Source organism: Gastrolobium bilobum, unplaced genomic scaffold (assembly GCF_033153095.1).
Source record: "Gastrolobium bilobum isolate Gb01-03AN ecotype WA unplaced genomic scaffold, APGP_CSIRO_Gbil_v1 utg35809, whole genome shotgun sequence".
NCBI lineage: Eukaryota > Viridiplantae > Streptophyta > Magnoliopsida > Fabales > Fabaceae > Gastrolobium > Gastrolobium bilobum.
This window is the reverse complement of record NW_026896725.1, coordinates 1-20442: the sequence shown is the minus strand read 5'-3', so window position 1 is coordinate 20442 and position 20442 is coordinate 1. Positions and strand designations below refer to the sequence as shown.

Sequence of the window (20442 nt, the reverse complement as noted above, 5' to 3'; positions counted from 1 at the left end):
ATGTGTATGCTTATTGTATTTGTTTGTGTAGGCTAAGAAGGAAGAGAACATCTATCTGGGCCTACACGGAGCGCCTCCTTCACAACCAAAACAGCAAGAGCTAAATTCATCCAACTGGAAACAGCGGTTTAAGCAAAAATTGAAATAAGCTGATAAGAGAAATAATGGGATAGGAAGGGAAAACAAATTGAATAACTTGAAGCACTACAGTCTGGTGCCCCCAAACAGTTGTTGTGTGGTTAATGAGGATGATAATTCTGAGTTCAAAGGAAGGAATATTGTTCAAGGAATCTTGCAGCACACGTGAACTTGCTTATATCCCATACAAGGGGTGGGAAATACTATATGAACAACAATTGTGAAGGAAGCTGTATATATTCTTATAGAATCGTGATATGTATAAGTTAATTATATCAATGTTAGTTTTGTATTTGGGATTGAATGATCCTTCAACCAAGATTGATGACAACTAAAATATATTGTTAATGTTGAGGTATATAGATCAATTTTTTGAGCAATTGATAGCTTGGATGGTATTGCTATTGCAGAAAAAACATGATGACAACAAAATTTCTTCGTGATAGGCTACATTTAACTTGAGATTCTCAATTGAAATAGAATATGGTAAACCACAATGGACAAGTACACAAATAAATAGAGAATATATGCAGGTTACATTGGCTTTACCATTAACTAACCTAGATACAAAAAAATACATTGATATTTATGTATACAAAAAAAAACCCCTGCAATTACATTGAACCCATCCAACAACCTAACTACCATATACCAAAATATTATGTAATAAATATACAGAACCCAACAAATACAAATAGTTATCTTTGTACCTGAAAAATCACAATAAATGAAAACCATTAGCTATTTTTTGACATTCAAAAAATAGTTCATAATAAATTAGTGCTTACCAAAATGTATCTTTGTACCTGGAAAAAAAATGAAATGCATTAGCAGCTTTTTAACTCAAAAGATAGTTCATAGTAAATTAGTGCTTACCAAAATGTCACAGTGAAAATATGTTCAATAAATATTATTCCTTTTGCTTCTCCCTTAAAACATCCATCTACAAATGAAATATCACAAACTAATTATCAAATTTAAGGAAGAAAACTAGCTATAAATAAAATCTTAAGAAAAATACCTTATGCTTATGACAACCGATTTTATTGTGACCCTTTCCTCCACAATAACTACAAGTCTTTTGTTGTTTTAAAGACAACCTAAGGCTTGATTTTATTCGTGAAGCAACCTTCAGACGCCCTTTTGTTTTGATTGGATGGATGAGATCACGCACATAATTAATGAGTGAAACTTGCGATACAATTTTAGGAGTTAGAGAAGGAACAATTTGGAGAATTGCTTCATCTTCAATTATCTTTATTTTTCTTTCCAATTGTTGTTGAATAAATTCAACTCCAAAAGCATCAAACCTTTTAATCTCATAAATACAATCCCTTGACTCATCAATAGCCATATTGCACTTGGAGAGAATCGACCACAAGGACAATGCACTAACTTCATTAATAGTTGTGTCATCATGATCGCCTACAAGATTTTCAACCTTATAGCTTGCATTCATGGTCCATTTAGAGAAAATATATTTTTCAGGAAGGGTTCTTAGTTTTTTCTTCTTCATGATGTATAGAATATGTTTACATGAAATTCCCACAGTCTCAAATTTAGCACACGAACAATTAGCTGTAAAGGTTTCTGTCAAATGAATGTAACAATTGTCCACCACTCTTTATCAACTTTGTGAGACCCCACCTTGTACCTAAAAAAAAGGAAGATAAGATAAAGTCACTTTAAATCTTTTACATCAATTAGGTCAATTTAACATATACTCCTAATAGTACCTGATTTTATTTTCGTCCGTTGAAATCTTTTTATGCTCATAGTCAAGTACGGCTTCCATCCACTCCTTTTTAAAGATATTAAATATTTTTCTTGTGTAGCGCTCACCAGCTATTGCTTCAATTTCATGAGCAGTCTCCAGAATTGCTTTTGTATTTTTAGTTTTAAAATCCTCATCTTCTTCGGCATCCCTCCTACACTTGATTGCTTTGTCATATTGGGTAACAAAGTCATTTAACATTGTGTTGGAGTTGACATATCCATCAAAAAATGCATTGATACTCTCACTTCGGCCACTTGTGGTCATTCCAGCCCAAAAAGTATCTTTCAAATATGTCTTTGCCCAATGATGACGTGAAGCATACATGTTAGACAACAAAGTACCTGGTTTGATATCATATTTAGTCCTCAATGATTCCCATTTGTCTTCAAACTCATCAATGCTTGGACTTTTATACCACGCATGAAAGTCAACATCAAAACTCTCCTTAAATTGTGCGTGTAGTGCTTGAGTATGTTCCATAACATGTTTTTTCATGTGCCATGCACAGAAACGGTGTCGTGTTGTGGGAAATATCTTGGCAATTGCTTTTCCAATAGCTTTATCTTGATCAGTGATAATAGCAGGAGGAGACTTGTCAAACATACATGCCTGAAACTGTTCAAACAACCAAGTAAATGTTGCCTCCGTTTCATCTTCTAACAAAGCGGCAACAAATAAAATTGATTGCCCATGATGATTAACCCCAACAAAAGGGGCAAAAGGAAACTTGAACTTATTCGTTTGATAAGTCACATCAAACACAAAGAGATCACCAAATTGAGCATATGCAGCTCTCGACCTACCATCTGCCCAGAATACACTTCTTAATGTTCCATCTTCCGCCAAATGCATATTAAAATAAAAAGATCCATCAAGAGTAGACTTCCTTTGAAAGTGCTTGATGATGCATTGACATTCTCGCCCCACATTATTCCTTCGCTGAACTGATATAATACTAGTGATTTGAGCTGGAGTAATGTTAACTTCTTTGTCTGTAGCATTCACCACCTTTGAGATCTTTGAAGAAGTTAAACCCTCCTCATAAAGCATAGAAACAAGAGATTTAGCAACTTTTACTCGTCGTAATTCATTCTGAGAAGGAAACTTCTTCACCTTTGATGGAGTGTTAATTAATGGGTGATTGTGTGTATCATTGAACTTCTCTACTTTCCATACTCCATCCACCAACTTTATCTGTAACATCGCTAAACAATTGGTCCTTGTATCCCTTTGCCTTTTAACCGCTTTATCATTTATTCTCTTGACGCCTTCTTTTGAACACACATATCTCCACCTATATATTTCTTGTGTTTTTGCACTCTTGTTAGAGAACTGCTTACGTATTCCGAACCTCTTACCTTTTGCATAATTATTATAAAAATCATAAGCTTCTCCTGAGATTCCAAAGACCCTACATAAAAAATTAGTCTCACTGAATTCATTGTTATCATCTCCTACAATTTCAAATGCATTATCTTGCACATGATCCATATCTTCGTCTTCCATAATTTCACATTGATCATTGTCAACAAACTCATCATTGTCTTTCTCCAAATCAACAAACTCAGTATTGTCTTTCTCTAAATCAACAATGTCATCATAAAAAATTAAGCTCGCACTCATGTCAATGTCCTCAATAGCTGTTATTTGGGAGTGATCCATTATAACGAACTCATGTCAAAGTCTTCAATAGCTATTCACAACCTATATTGACAAGAACCAAAAAAACTTAACACCCTCAATTGAAATTAACTTGACATTTAGAAAGAAAAGAATTTCCTTGAACTTTATGTTACATCAAGGTTGACATTCAAATAAAATTAGTTTCTCACTGGAATTTTTTTTTATAATCTTAAGGAAAAAAAAATGTAAGCATGCTGTCAAATGTTCATTGACAAAAACAATTGAACGAAAAAAAATTCATAAGCATGCTGTCAAAGGGTATGTGAAAAGCTTCATGTGCATTATCTTGTTTTCGTGGCTACCATGTTATGGTTTAACATATGTATATATTTAACAAAGTCCAGTCACTTCAGCTTAAACCTTTAACAAAAAAAAGAGAGAAACAAACACACTCATACCAAATTAAGCATGTTGTCAAATGGTCTATGAAAAGCTGAAAATAAAAAATAAACTCTTGCCAAAGTTGTAAACTTTAAACCCATCAAAATATCTTAGAATAGCAGAAGTGAGAGAAAATCCAACATAAAAAAAGTGTATTACATAAACTTAACTTCAATACAGGGATAAAAAACAAACCTGCAAGAATTCAAACACCTAAATATTTGTAGCAGTCGACATTTCTTCCATTAAGTGTTTCAAAGGTCTAATATAAAAAAAAAAAAAAAAAAAAAATAAAAATCAGAAAAAGCTAAACTTTTAGAAGCACAACACCTATAGGTATAATGTGAATCAAGTTCAAAAAAGAAATGTAACAGTAGCGTGTTCATGAAATGGGATTTTGGCATCACCTTTTTATGTTGGCTCTAGTTTTTTTTCTTCCATTTTTGTATTTCTTTTGCTATACTTGATGTCTTTTCTTGATGAATCTGAATCAAGTCTTTTGGAGAGAAGGAACTTGAAGAAAAACAGAGATTAGAATGGAGATGAGAATGGTGGAAAAAGGTGATGAATAACTTACGTGTAGACTAGGGAAGAATAGAGAACGTGAGAAGAGTGGAGAATGTACATGGAGGTGGGGAGAAATTTTCATACTAAAATGCAGCGTTTAACTTAAAATGATATAGTGTGTTATTTACAACCTCCATCGTCCCTCAAACCACAGTCACCACCACCGATGACAGCCGCCCCATCTCCTTCCACCACCCTCACCATCTTCAACCGCCAGTGACCACAACTTCACACCACCGGCCCACAACCTCCACAGCCCAACCGAGCCCCACTCCGTCGGCCGCCTTCACCACACACTGCCGTCATCCTCCTTCTCTTCACCACCTCTCATCTTCCAAATCGCATAACCAGCGTCCATAGCACCCCACAACCCCTCTCACAACCACATCTCCATCCTTGAACCACCGCTGGCCACCACACCAAAGCCTCATCCACCATCTTCTTCGAAGATCAAAGCCATCATCGAACACCCACAACCAGCCATACCACCCTTTGTATTTTATTTTATTTTATTCTTCACCAAATCACCACCGCTCCACATCGTCTTCCAAGCCAAGACCGAGACCTACCACTTCAACCACCGTGGACCTACATTCACCCACAGCCATCCTCTTTCCTCAGCCAACCGCCAGCCACCATCACAGCCTACCCCCTTCACCATACAAAACCACATCTCCACCGTCCACCCTTCATCTTGGCCAGCCACCATTTTTATTTTTTTATTTTTCCTCTTTTTTTTTTTTTTTCTTTTTTCCACCGCTAGCCACTACCCTTTCCACTACGCCATTGAAACTCCATTACCACACCCATCCACTTGTGACCACCTTGCTCGGCCGTTATCACTACTGTGAGTTTAATGTTTGGGGTCAAATTTCTAAACAAGGTCATTCATTCTCTTTCTTGTTGCTTACAATTTTTTTTCTCAAGTGCAGGGATGTTGATTTAAAGTAAGGGCTTTTTAGAGATTCATTTTTCTAATATTGATTTTGCCTAAATTTATATTGTGAGCTGTGAGCTTACCAACTTTTTAGGAGTTTTCAATTTCTAGATACATCATGTTATATGAACCCTTATTGTTTTGTTGATAATGATTGCAGGTTTCATTACCTAATTAAATGCACGGCTAATTGAAGCTAAAATGTTGCACCACTATTTTATACCCTGCACACCTCACGGTCTATTTGTGTATTTGGATGTTATGTAACCAACTGGGTATCACCATTAGACTGTAGCAATTTCTGTGTTGTGCTTAAGTCTATATCACTATATTTTAGCTTTTGCATTTGATTTGGGGACATATCACATGACAAATCTCGGAATGGTAGTGGTAGTGACTATACATGAACTGTTGCATTTGATTAAAGCTATATTTGAAAATAAATCTGGGAGTTGTGAGTAGTGATGCTGGTATTGTGATACTGCTGGAATTTTCTTTCTTAGTAGTATTGTTTATACATCTGCCATTGGAAATTTTCTGATTTTCAGGGTAAGACTATTCCAGGGACAAAAGGAAACACTTCAGGGAATAAGATGTCAAGCATGACAGGCAGCAAGTATCCTGAAGTACCAGCTTAAGGCAAAAGAGGATGTCACAGCTAATGATGAGCAGCTTTCTGATTAAGCACTGCAATTTTTTTTTCTGAACACCATTTCTTTTTCATTTTCTAGATTTTATTTTTATTTTTATTTTTAGTATTGTATGCAAATGCAGATATATACTCTTATTTTGATAATTCCTGTTAATAATCTCCTATTATCAATATTTTGTTTTGATCTAGGTGTATGTTACAGAATCTTTTGATTTAGTATTATTGCTGAAGACAACAATATTTTAAATATGGGAATTGGTTGCATATTATGCTTGAACTGAGGAATACACACAGAGGAATATATATGCTCAGCAGGAATTTTCAAATTCAGGGGAGATATTTCGGGACATCGACTAAAATGCCACTTTTCACCAACTTTTTTACCTAAATGCCACGCGAACAATGTTATTTCCCAATATGCTACGTGAGCGAGTTCGCTACAGTGCCCAGCGAACTCGATTGGATAACGTGTCACGTTTTTAGTGGACATAGTACCAAGTTCGCTACTGGAGTAGCGAACTTGGTTGGACTTTTTAATTGGAAAAAGTTGACATTCCAACCAAGTTCGCTACTGGGAGTAGCGAACTTGGTACTGTGTCCACTAAAAACGTGACACGTCATCCAATCGAGTTCGCTGGGCACTGTAGTGCACTCGCTCATGTGGCAGATTGGGAAATAACACTGTTCGCGTGGCATTTAGGTAAAAAAGTTGGTGAACAGTGGCATTTTGGTCACTGTTCCAGATATTTCAAACTTTTGAATTTTTTTATTTAATTTTATTTGATTTTATTCTTTTTTTTTTAGTTTTCTGTTTTCCGTTCTACTAGTACTAGTGTCTCTGAATGTTTCTTCAAAATAGCATGAGCTGAATTGGTTAATAAATGTGAATAAACTCTAGGAGGCATAAGTTAAACTCTGAGAATTCAAAATAATTTTTTCTATCATGACATTGCATTGAACATTATCTAGAAAATATGACTGCTCGTTTGTGTGATTTTCTTTATGAGAATTTTTAGATAAAACTTTGATGGGAAAATTAGGAATTAAATTTTAGCTTGATGCCACAGCCTGCGAGGTTTGAGCCTAAACAGTTAATTTTTTTTATAGAGGCCTCACTGTAGTGGTACTCTAGAACTTGATCTGTTTCTCTGTGATGCATGCATGAGTTGAAATGATAAAGACATTCTTGTTCTTGTTAGCCATGTTAGAATATTATATATGATATGATTAGATTTGATTAGATATGATTGGATTCTGTCTTATCCGTAAATAGTCTGACTGTATTCTGACTGTATAGGATTAGGTTTGGATTAGGTTTGGGCCTTACACTTAAGCCCATTAGGATCTCTATATATTGTAACTCCCTGACACAGATCAATACATAACGTATTCTTTTACATTTAACTTGGTATCAGAGCTTTTTCGCTCTGGGGATCCGCTTCCGCTAAAACCCTAAGCCCACTGCTTAGGTGTTCTCTTCTACTTTACCGTGCATTCTTCCGGCGAGTTTCTCTCTAAGCCGTGTGTCTCTCCGGCTTGTTTCTTCAACTGTCAGAACCACTTCCCACCGCCAACAACCGCCGCTCGTCACTGTTCAGGCCACCGGAACCACTTCCGGCCGCCAACAACCGCCGCTCGTCACTGTTCCGGCCACCAGAGCACTGTTCCGGCGAGTTTTCAGCCCAGACTACCTGCGATCAGGACCGTCTCATCCCGGCGACCAGTTCTGTGGTGGTCCGACCACCGTCGCGTCATCAACGCGCCTCCACGCGCCGTTCTTCTCCTCTGCGCGTGGTACTCACGCGCCACCTTCAACCGGCGCGTGTGCACTGTTCCGGTGGATTTTTCCGGCCGTTCTTGGACAGAACTTCTCGCCTTCTTCTCCTCTTTCTGGATCTGTGCTTGGTTCTTTGTGGGTCTCACTTTAGACGCGTGGTTCTCCTTGATTGGATATCGTTTGCCTTCGTTTACGGCTTTTATATTCTGTTTTTAAATGGCAGCAGCGTCCACTGATCTCTCGGAGGTTAACTCTCCTTGTCCTCCTGTCAAAACTTCCTCAGGAATCATCTCTACTAATATTGGGCTCATTACATCTTCCAAACTGAAGGATTCTACCTCTCTTGCTGCGAATATAGCTCAGTCAGACAATGCATCATTTGGTTCAGTTTCTCTCTCACTTGCGGACTATGCTGCACTCCAAACTCTTCTCAAGAAAGCTTCTCCTCAGTCTCAACCATATACTGGTAATCCCGTTGCTTGTGTTTCTCATTCTACATCACTTGGCACTTGGATATTTGACTCAGGTGCTACCGATCATCTCTGTGGTAATAAGGAACTTTTTACATCTCTTACTTATTCTGATCATTTACCTTCTTTTACCCTTGCGGATGGAACCAAAGCCCCAGTTCGTGGGATTGGACAAGCTCGTCCGACCTCTACCTTGGCCTTGACATCTGTTTATTACATTCCTGGCATCCCTTATAACTTAATTTCTATTAGTAAGTTGATCCACTCCCTCACTTGCACCATTACTTTCTCTAACCATTCTGTTTCTGTGCAGGATCCGGGTACGGGGGAAATGATTGGAGTGGGTCGTGAGTCACGGGGGCTTTACTATCTGGATGTGCCTCGTCCTTCAGTGGCACTCTCTCTCACAGAATCTCCACAACTTATCCACAGTCGCCTCGGTCATCCAAGTCTTTCGAAGTTGCAGAAAATGGTTCCTCTTTTATCCGGTCTTCAGTCTTTAGATTGTGTGTCATGTCAACAAGGGCAGCATACACGTTCCTCTTTTGCCAATCGAGTCAATAAACGAGCTGATGCCCCTTTTTCTCTTGTTCATTCAGATATCTGGGGTCCAAGTCGTACCTTGTCTGTTTTAGGTTTTCGGTATTTCGTTACCTTTATTGATGATTTTTCCCGTTGCACTTGGGTCTATTTAATGAAAAATCGTTCTGAGTTATTTTCCATTTATAAAAAGTTTTATACTGAGATTCATACTCAATTTGGTGTTTCTATTCGTATTCTACGTAGTGATAATGCTAAGGAATATGTTTCTATTGATTTTTCTAATTTCTTGGCCACACAAGGTACTTTACATCAAACTACTTGTCCTCACACTCCACAACAAAATGGGGTGGCTGAACGTAAAAACAGACATCTCATTGAAACTGCACGTACCCTTCTTCTTCATATGCAGGTTCCCCTTCACTTCTGGGCAGATGCTGTACTCATCTCTTGTTTTCTCATCAATCGCATGCCCTCATCTGTGCTCAACAATGACATTCCTCATAACCTATTGCTTCCAGATGTTCCTCTTTATCCTCTAACTCCACATGTCTTTGGTTGTACTTGTTTTGTTCATGATCTCACTCCTGGTAAGGATAAGTTAACATCCAAAGCCTTTCAGTGTATCTTTCTTGGTTATTCTCGTCTTCAAAAGGGTTATCGTTGTTATTCTCCCGATCTTAAGCGTTACTTAGTTTCCGCTGATGTCACTTTTCTTGATCAACAACCCTTTAATTCTATTCCATCTCAGTTGTCACAGGTTGATCATGTTCTTCCTGTCCCTTTTCTTGACTTGTCTTTGCCAGCTGCAGGTGCTTCTATTCCAAATGAGCAACCTATTGCTTCTATACCTGAGGACCGTCCACTTCTCACCTATCAGCGTCGCAAAACTATGCCTCCTATCGACTCGACTCTTGCTGACTCATCGCCCACTGCTGTTGCTTCTTCCTCTCCGGATCCTTCACCAGAGGCTCTTCCCATTGCTCAAAGAAAAGGTACTCGTACTACTCGTAACCCTTATCCCCTTTATACTTTTTTGAGCTATGACCGTCTTTCTTCACCTCATCTCACCTTTGTTTCTAGTCTTTCTTCTATTTCTATTCCTAAGACCACAGGTGAAGCACTTTCCCATCCAGGGTGGCGTCAAGCGATGCTTGATGAGATGACTGCACTTCATTCCAATGGCACTTGGGACCTTGTTTCTGCTCCTCCACAGAAGTCTACAGTTGGTTGTCGCTGGGTGTTTACTGTGAAAGTTGGACCTGATGGCCATGTTGATCGACTCAAGGCCCGCCTAGTTGCAAAGGGTTTTACTCAAATATTCGGCCTTGATTATAGCGATACATTCTCTCCGGTCGCTAAGATGGCGTCTGTCCGCCTATTTCTTGCCCTTGCTGCTGTTCGTCACTGGCCACTCCTTCAACTTGACATCAAAAATGCCTTTCTTCATGGTGATTTACAAGAAGAAGTTTACATGGAGCAACCACCTGGTTTTGTTGCTCAGGGGGAGCCTGGGAAGGTGTGTCGTCTTCGAAAATCCTTATATGGTCTCAAGCAGTCTCCTCGAGCATGGTTCAGTCGCTTCAGTTCTGCTGTTCAGGAGTTTGGCCTAATTCGCAGTAAAGTTGATCACTCTGTGTTCTATAGGATCACATCTCCTGATAAGTGCATCTATTTGTTAGTCTATGTTGATGACATCATTCTCACCGGGAGTGATCAAGACGGAATCCATCAGTTAAAACAACATTTATTCAGTGCATTTCAAACAAAGGACCTTGGGAAGCTGCGTTACTTCTTGGGAATTGAGGTAGCACAATCTAGACAGGGCATTTCTATCTGTCAAAGGAAGTATGCCTTGGATATCCTAGAAGAGACTGGTATGTTGGCGTGTAAGCCAGTTGATACACCAATGGATCCTAATGTTAAGTTATTGCCCAGACAAGGGGAGCCGTTATCTGATCCTGGACGTTATCGAAGGCTGATTGGGAAGCTCAATTATCTTACTGTGACTAGGCCAGATATTTCTTTCGCTGTCAGTACGGCCAGTCAGTTCCTTGATTCCCCTTGTGATTCACATTGGGATGCTGCTGTGAGGATCCTCCGATACATCAAAGGAGCACCAGGAAAAGGTTTGTTATATTCGGATCAGGGAAATACAGAAATTTGTGGTTACTCAGATGCCGATTGGGCAGGATCACCCTCGGACAGACGCTCTACTTCTGGTTATTGTGTCTTCTTCGGAGGAAACTTAATCTCATGGAAAAGCAAGAAACAACCTGTTGTTTCCCGATCTAGTGCAGAAGCTGAGTATCGTGCAATGGCAAATACTACCTGTGAGTTGATCTGGTTAAAGCAGTTGATTCAGGAGCTTCATCTTTGTGAACAGAAACAACCCATGACACTCATCTGTGATAATCAAGCTGCGCTACATATATCCTCTAATCCTGTTTTTCATGAGAGGACCAAACATATAGAGATTGATTGTCACTTCATTCGGGAAAAGATTCAGTCAGGAGAAATCAAGACAGCTTTTGTCAACTCATCTAATCAACTAGCAGATGTTTTCACTAAAGCTCTTAGAGGTCCTCGGGTTGAATACATTTGTAACAAGCTTGGTGCTCATAATATATACGCACCAGCTTGAGGGGGAGTGTTAGAATATTATATATGATATGATTAGATTTGATTAGATATGATTGGATTCTGTCTTATCCGTAAATAGTCTGACTGTATTCTGACTGTATAGGATTAGGTTTGGATTAGGTTTGGGCCTTACACTTAAGCCCATTAGGATCTCTATATATTGTAACTCCCTGACACAGATCAATACATAACGTATTCTTTTACATTTAACTAGCCATTTGGCCGAATAGCCCACTTGAAAAGATTTTTTTTCCATTGTTAGCCCCTTTGAGCCTTAGACTGATTTTTGTTCAATTCCCCATAAATTACTTAGCTTATATTCCTGTTGACTCACCCTTAAATAAGATTGAAATACTGATCAAAGAAAATGTAAGGTGAAGTGCTCTATTGAAAGTTAAGTGATAAAAAGAAAAATAGTACCTCAAAGGAAAAAGAAATCTGTTTGAGAAGAGGATGTGCAAAGGAAAAGAAAGAAATTGTGAAAGAAAATTTCTGCTATAAATTATACGCAGAAAGAAAGATAAAGGTGGTGGAAAAAGGAATAAAAATCAAGCCTATGGTAGTGCTATTACACTGATGGATTGAGTGATTATACCCCAAACACTTGAGTGATGAGTGTATTGTTTATCTTAGTGAGGGGTATTCAAGTTAGATTCTAATTTTCTTTTTGAAACTGAAAAGTCTTGTTTAAAATTCTCAACACTGAAAATCATTCATGCTTAGCATAGTACTCTCATGAGCTTCTTATGCTCTAAATTATTTGTTTTGATGCAATGTTATGCTTGAATTTTATGTATATTTTCTCACAAGGTTAAGTTCCTGCTTCATAGTGTTTATTCTAGTTTATTGTTGATGACAACAATGTCTAAATCTGGGAATTGTTTGATGAGTCTCCAATTTACTATGTATCAAGGGTCAATATGAGCATGAAATTGATTTAAAAGTAATTAAAAGTTATGAGAATTATAATTAAATTGTTATTTTATTTTTAATAATATTCTCATAAGATTTCTTATATTTTGCAGTAATTTCAGCTCAATAAAGAGATAAATTGGAGATATCAAGCAGAGTTGCTTTGGATTTCTGAATCATAGAAGATCTTATCAAATCTTCATTTGAATATTTTTAAGGAAAGTTTTCCATTAAAATAAAAAGGAAAAGATTTGAAGGATTGGATCAAAGATATGATTAGAGATTATAGTGAAGATTCCATTAAAGATATGATGGAAAATTAAAAGATATGGTTTTCATCCCTATAAAAAGGCATCTCTTGGAAACACAAAAACACAATTGGACAGAGGCAACAATTTTCACCAATATTTTCTTAATGTTCTTGATACTCTTGCATGCATTCAAATTTAATTGTTTTTAAATTTTCTATTTTAAATTTAATTATTTTTAAATTCTGTTTTGAAATCTCAAAATCAATTACTTTCACAACACAAACAAATTTTCTTTTCCAATTTAAGGGGAATAGTTGGATTAATACTTGGTGCATTAATCTTCGAGGGAGCGATATCTTACTTATCACTTTATTACTTGAAACGAACAGTTTACTTGCCGATTTCGCATCAAGCATCCTCCTGCTGCTTTGATATCCCAGTATCCCTAGGTAACTTATGAAGTATTAAGTATTGTATCCGAGATGAGCATGGAGGATGTAACCGGGCTCAATATCGGTACCTTAGAGAATTATGACATTGTTCCTTCCCACGAAAATGAGTCGGTTTGCTCAGGGAAGAACCCGGATGAGCCTTCATTTTTCTTCTTTTACCGAGAACTTATTGCAAAACTCATTTTTCGGTTTTCTTTATCCGAATTTCAAATTTATGTTTTGAATCATCTCCATTTTGCTCCCACTCAACTTCACCCTAATGGTTGGGGTTTTGTCAAAGTTTTTGAGCGTTTATGTGCATATCTAATGTTGGGTGGTATGCTGATGGTGGAAAATATAAGTTCTGATAGGGGACGTTCCTCTATTCTTGCAGAACACAGATTCGTCCCTTAGATCCAACCCAAGTGCGCAAGTGCACGCATCAAGTAATAAAGGGAGTATTAATGCCCAAATTATCGTTCCCACGAGGATAGAGTGCTAATTATTGTTTTATCACTGTTTATAAAGAGTGAAAATGAGAAGAAAAGTTAGTAAATGAACTGTCGGGTCAAACGTTCTCTACTGTCTTGACAACGTTCCTCAGGAACAGTAGGTTCAATCTGATGGCAAAAAGTTGCTCGCTGCGTTATGTATGTGATCCTTCCTGTTTAGAAGAAGGTGAGATAACAATCATCGAAGTTTTTATAAGTACTAAATGAAATAAAATAAAACTACTAAAACAGAAATAACTATAATCAAGAGACAACAGGGTGGTGGTTAAAATAGTTTAACAGAAGGAACGGATTCACTGCTTCACTCTTGAAGGGGCTGTTTTCTCTGCTCAAGACTTAGCACCTTTTGGCTTTGTCCTAGTTTCTTTGCCTGCCAACTCTGATTCCTCAGCTCATGGTCTAGATGGCTCACAAGTTTCTATATTCCTATGGCCCCCTTGAGTCCAACAGGTACTTAGTTCAGAACCTTAAAATGGACGAGTTGGCCCCTTATTCCTAAGGTGACCAGTAGCGTTTTTGCCATGACATCTACCTTCCCCCAATGGCTATCCCTACCTTATGGAAGTTCTTTTCTCAGTATGTACCCAATTTCCATTGGCACACAATGAATATAGCTTACTTAGCCAAAGAAATACAAAAAGCTTCGGTCAAGAGTTTTGAAAACAGTTCTTTAAGAGTTTCACAATTTACCCGTTCCACAGATAGTTCAGCTCATGGCTGATAGTTTAAACATAATTATTCTCAACTGAGATCACATAGACCCGAGATTTAGTCAAGAGATAACGATTGGAACGAAGAGAAAAACACTTATATTAATTTAAAAGATAGTTTACAAAAATAAACAGAAAATGGAGAAAGATGGGTATTTGCTCGTGAGGAGTCTTGATGGTTGTTTACAGAGAAGGGAAGAGGGGTTGTCGCTTAACTATAGTTACAACCGAAAAATTAAACTATGTTACTAACTACTACTACTACTAGGTGATCTTCTTCCTTCTGGACTTTAATCCCTCCAGAATCCGATGATGTTTTTGTATGAGGGTGGTCCTATTTATAGATGGAAGGAGAATGGCAAGACTGTAATTCCCTTGGAGCTAATTGCTTGAATGAGGGGACGGGACGGTGGCAGCAGAGTATGGAAGCTTGCGTGAATTGCTGAATGGAACAGGGCTTGGTGATGATTAGCCGTTGTTTGCAGGCCTTCCCATGTTTGGCTTTTGTTTTCAGCCAATGAGAACTCTTGATTCCCTGCTCTTCACGTTTCCAGCTGCTCAGTTGGTGCACCGCCTTGCTTTTTAGAAGTCTTTAACTCTACGTTACCTGCAAAGTGTACAAAAGCATTAAATGAATGGAGCAGGTGCATTAAATGCGTCTCAGTCCGTTCCCCTTTTAATATATTTTAAAGGAATACGTTACCATCCATTCCCCCACTGTGTTTTTGTCACAAATGTGTAAAACAAGTGATTTTCATGCTGAAGTTGCTCATCAGATGAGGGAACGTATGATATTTTGCCATCAAAATGGGCTTAGATGGGAACGAATTTACGTCCCATCACACACCCCAAAACTAAACTATTGGTTGTCCTCAAACAACTCAGAAATATTGTATTGGTCTGCCCAATTTAAAAGAATAGCATAACAACAAGGAACTTGAGCCACTGAGCAACCATGAACTTTTCAGAAAATGAACTACTCTCCATAGTAAACAGTAAGAGTATTCTCTCCCCAGATAAGAGAAGGTTGTTGATCTTTTGTCTCACTGTCACTCATGGGTTGGTGTTTGCTCTGTCCATTCCTGGATGTGATTCTTCAGAACTTGCCTTTCTGCTGCGTTCCTATGAAGTACAGCTGTCTTCCGTTTCAAGGATTTCTTTGATGGGTAAGTGTATGGAACTGTGGAAGAAGTGGTGGCTTGATTTGTGGGATCAAGGAACGTTTAGCTTTTGTGCCTTTGAACTTGGACTTTTTCTATTTTGAGGGAACACCTTTTCTTGAACCTTTTTCCCCCTTTGGAGGAAGGTTTTCTGGTTTTTCTTGAATTCTTTTGAATGGTTGTTCCCCTTTTTCTTTGTTTTTCTTCTGCCCCTTTTTGGTTCATTTTTGAGTACGTTCCTTGTTCTTTCTGATTGATCAGATGGTGTATGATGGGGGTGAGGTGAGTGTGTGATTCTGTTTTGATCCTTGACAGCAGAATTCATCTGTCTTCAGTAGTACTTATAGCATCAAGGAAAACTGAGAAGTTTCATTGTGGTTACACCTCAGGAACGCTCTCAGAAGTAGGTGTTTGGCATTTTTCCGTTCCTTACCAGTTTGAGTTCACACAGATCAACTTCTTTCAAAAATCTGAGGATTAAATTCCCTGCATTGTTTCTATTTTCAAGTACTTAGAGAAAGAACAAGCATGATTAGTCAGTGACTTTGTGTTTCATGTATGTTAGTTAATCCAAAAGAATTGGGCAGTCTTAATACTACAACTGAAATGCATGTATATACCAAACAATTTGATCAAAAAAAGTCTTTTTCATTGCAAAAAGATTAATTACAAGGGAACAAAAAGAAATTAAAACAGAACTGAAAACAAACTAAGCTAAGATAAATAAGAGGGTTTCTCCTTTTCATTGTGGAGGTCTGTGATTAGGGACCACCCCAAAACTACGTTCCTGGAACGTACTTTATTTGGACTTTTTGGAGAGGAACATCAGACGTTCCCTCCTTTTCGGGAGCTATGTGGTTATGGATAACCACCCCAAAACTTTGCTCTTTGTTAGAGAGCAAATGTATCTACTGGGTTGCCTCCCAGTCAGCGCTTAGTTTAATGTCTTTAGCTAGACATGGTACTTACCTCTCAAGGAGTTTCAGAAAGAGGGATACTTTCCTCTTTTTCATCAAAGGTTTCATCATTGTATAGCTTCAACCTGTGCCCATTTACCTTGAAGGAACGACCATGTTCTGAACCTTGGATTTCGAAAGTTTCGTTTCCTGCATCGTTAATAATTTGATATGGTCTGGTCCATCTTGATTTGAGTTTACCTGGGAACAGTCGGAGTCTGGAGTTGAAGAGTAGCACCTTCTGACCGATTTTTAGATCTCAGTTCCTGATCCTTTTATCGTGCCACTTCTTCATCTTCTCCTTGTACAATCTATGATTTTCATATGTGTTCCCTCTGAACTCCTCTAACTCTTTGAGTTGTAGCAATCTCTTCTCTCCAGCTGTTTTTTCATCCAGGTTGAGGGTCTGGACTGCCCAGTAAGCCTTGTGCTCCAGTTCGAGGGGGAGGTGGCAAGTTTTTCCAAATATCAATCTGTACGGGGAACACCCTAAGGGTGTTCTATATGCTGTTCTGTAAGCCCATAATGCCTCATCTAACTTGAGAGACCAGTCTTTAGAGACCAGTCTTTTCGAGAAGGATTAACTACCTTCTCTAAAATTCTCTTAACCTCTCGGTTAGAGACTTCGATGAGACCACTGGTTTGTGGATGGTATGGGGTTGCAACTTAGTGTTTGACTCCATATTTCTCCAACAACCTCTCAAGTTGGCGGTTGATGAAATGTTTCCCTCCGTCGCTGATGAGACAACATGGGGTTCCATATCTGGTTAATATGTTCCTCTTTAAAAATTTTATAACCACCTTAGCATAATTAGTGGGTAAAGCAACTGCTTCTACCCACTTGCTTACATAATCCACAGCCATTAATATGAATTTGTTTCCACACGAAGGAGGAAAAGGTCCCATGAAGTCAATGCCCCAAACATCAAATAATTCAACTTCTAGGATCGGATCGAGGGGAATTTCATTTTGTTTAGTCAAGTTACCTTCTCTTTGACATTTATCACAACTTTTTGCATATTGACGTGCATCTTTAAAAAGGGAAGGCCAGAAAAAACCTGACTGAAGAACCTTGGAGGCAGTCCTGATTCCACCTAAATGTCCTCCATATGGGGACGAATGGCAGTGTTGAAGGATTTGAGGTTGTTCTTCTTCTAGGACGCACCTTCTTATCATTTGGTATGCGCATCTTTTGAATAGTAGTGGTTCATCCCAGAGGTAGTTCCTGCAATCGTGAAAAAATTTCTTCTTCTGCATTTTATTCGCCTCATAAGGTTCCAGCCCTGCTGCAAGGAAGTTGGCTATATCAGCAAACCAAGGAGAATTTGTCTCGATGTGATTAATGACAAACAATTGTTCGTCAGGGAACGTTTCCTTGATTGGTAGCCCCACTTCAATGTGTTCCAATCTGGACAAATGGTCTGCAATTTGATTTTCACATCCTTTTCTTTCTTTGATCTCCAGATTAAACTTTTGTAGCAGTAGGACCCATCTTATCAATCTTGATTTTGCTTCCTTTTTTGAGAAGAGGTACTTGAGAGCTGCATGGTCAGTATGGACAGTAACTTTTGATCCTAAAATGTAAGGCCTGAATTTTTCACAAGCATATACTACAACCAATAGCTCCTTTTCAGTGACTGTGTAGTTCACCTGAGCTTCATTTAGAGTTTTACTGGCGTAATATATGCTACGAAAAAGTTTGTCCTTCCTCTGGCCCAGAACTACCCCAATAGCATGATCACTTGCATCGCACATTAGTTCAAAGGGTAAGTTCCAGTCTGGAGGTTGGATGACAGACGTGGTAATGAGCTTATTTTTCAAAGATTCAAAAGCTTTCACACAGTCAGAGTTAAACTCAAATTTTATGTCTTTTTCTAATAAGTGACATAAAGGTCTATCTATTTTGGAAAAATCTTTAACAAACCTTCTGTAAAAGCCTGCATGCCCTAAAAAAGATCTCAAGGTTTTTACACTTACTAGTGGTGGCATTTTTGCTATAGCTTCTACTTTGGCTTGATCCACTTCCAGTCCTTCTCTAGAAATTTTATGTCCCAGGACTATTCCTTCTTTCACCATGAAGTGGCATTTTTCCCAATTAAGCACTAGATTAGAGGACAAAGACCTTTGAAAGACTTCTTCTAAATTGTCCAAGCAGTGATCATATGACGTCCCCAGTACTGAAAAATCATCCATAAAGACTTCTACTCCTTCACCTATTAGATCAGAAAAGATTGAGAACATACACCTCTGGAACGTTGCTGGTGCATTACATAACCCGAAGGGCATCCTTCTGAAAGCGAACGTTCCATATGGGCAAGTGAAGGTGGTCTTATGTTGATCTTTTGGTGCCAAAGCAATTTGATTATACCCCGAATATCCATCAAGGAAGCAGAAGTATTCTTTTCCTGCTAGGTGGTCCAGCATCTGATCTGTAAAAGGGAGTGGGAAATGGTCCTTCCTGGTGGCATTGTTGAGCTTCCTGTAATCTTGGCAGATTCTCCATCCTGTAACCTTTATCACAGGTATCAGCTCATTCTTTTCATTCTTTTCCACTGTGATGCCCCCCTTTTTGGGGACGCATTGGACATGACTTACCCAACTGCTGTCAGATATTGGGTATATGATCCCTGCATCCAGCCATTTGATGACTTCCTTTCTCACTACTTCTTTCATTATAGGGTTCAATCTTCTTTGATGTTCCACTGAAAAACTGTTAGGATCAGTCAATAATATTTTATGCATACAAAATGAGGGACTGATACCTTTGAGATCAACTATGGTCCAACCGATGGCTCCTTGGTATTTTTTTAGCTTGTCAAGCAACAGTCCTTCTTGTTCCTTGGTAAGAAACGAAGAAATGATCACAGGAAGGGTTTTGTTGTTCCCCAGATATGCATACTTCAAATGTTGGGGAAGGGGTTTTAGTTCTAACTCAGGAGGTTTTTCTGAAGAAGGTCTTTTGAGCTGCTTCTTCTTTTCAGTTCTTATCAAAGGTTCAGGCCTTCTTTCTTGCAGATAGAAACTCTGCTCTTCCTGTTGTGGGTCTTTTTCTTCTTCCTCGTATTCTTCTTCCTCTGTTTTTCTGCTATGCTGATTGTCTAACAAAGTGAGAGCAGAACATTCTTCCAAGTCTTCTCCTTCATCCTGGAACTTTATTGCTTTGACAATATTGAACTTGATCTCATCGTCATGAACTCTCATGGTTAGTTCCCCCTTTTGTACATTGATAACTGCTCCTCCAGTTGCTAGGAACGGTCTATCCAGAATGATGGGAATGTCATCATCAGCTTCATAATCCAGAATAATGAAGTCAGCAGGTAAGGTAATTTTATCTACTTTGACTAGCAGATCTTCAATCTTCCCTTCTGGCTTGACGATGGATCTGTCTGCCATTTGTAAGGTCACCGTGGTGGGCTTAGTTGGTCCAGTGGATAATTGTTTGAAGACAGATAGGGGCATGAGATTGATGTTGGCCCCTAAATCACACAAGGCTTTCCCTTGGTACGTGTTTCCTATAATGCAAGGAATGGTGAAGCTTCCTGGGTCTTGAAGCTTAGGTGGGAGTTTGCCTAAGTATTGGCAACTCTCTTGTGTCATTTTTACAGTCTCATATTCCGTTATTCCTCTTTTTTTTTAGAGGACATCTTTCATGAATTTTACGTACCTGGGCATCTGTTCTAGTGCGTCCACCAGAGGAATGTTGATGTGAAGTTGTTTTAAAATGTCCAGGAACTTTCCAAAGTGCTTATCCTCCTGTTGTTTTTTTGTTCTTTGAGGGAACATAATTTTTGTTGATATTTGCCTGCTTTGAGTTGGACTGATTGGTTGGCTGTTGGCTTCCTTTTCAGGTTCTGGGTTCTGTTCGTCTGTAACTGGTAATTGTTGATGTGCTTTTGGGGCTGCTTCAGGTGTTTCAGTTTGTTCTTTTTCCTTTGGTCGAACTGT

General features: G+C 38.5%; 1 protein-coding gene across 1 annotated transcript; it reads right to left on the bottom strand.

Annotated features, from left to right (window-relative positions):
* Positions 1–1731: 1731 nt before the first annotated feature.
* LOC133301646 (protein FAR1-RELATED SEQUENCE 5-like) lies at positions 1732–3577 on the bottom strand. The gene is made up of 2 exons (XM_061501302.1): positions 1875–3577; positions 1732–1792 (listed from the first exon to the last, which is right to left on the bottom strand). Exons 1-2 carry the CDS (start codon positions 3575–3577, stop codon positions 1732–1734), a joined length of 1764 nt encoding a protein of 587 aa, XP_061357286.1.
* Between the last annotated feature and the right edge of the window lie 16865 nt (positions 3578–20442).

Coding starts and splice junctions, on each gene's coding strand:
- LOC133301646 (XM_061501302.1), bottom strand. CDS start 3,577: ATGGATCACTCCCAAATAACAGCTATTGAGGACATTGACATGAGTGCG. Junction 1,793..1,874: donor ACGGACGAAAATAAAATCAG/GTACTATTAGGA, acceptor CCTTTTTTTTAG/GTACAAGGTGGGGTCTCACA.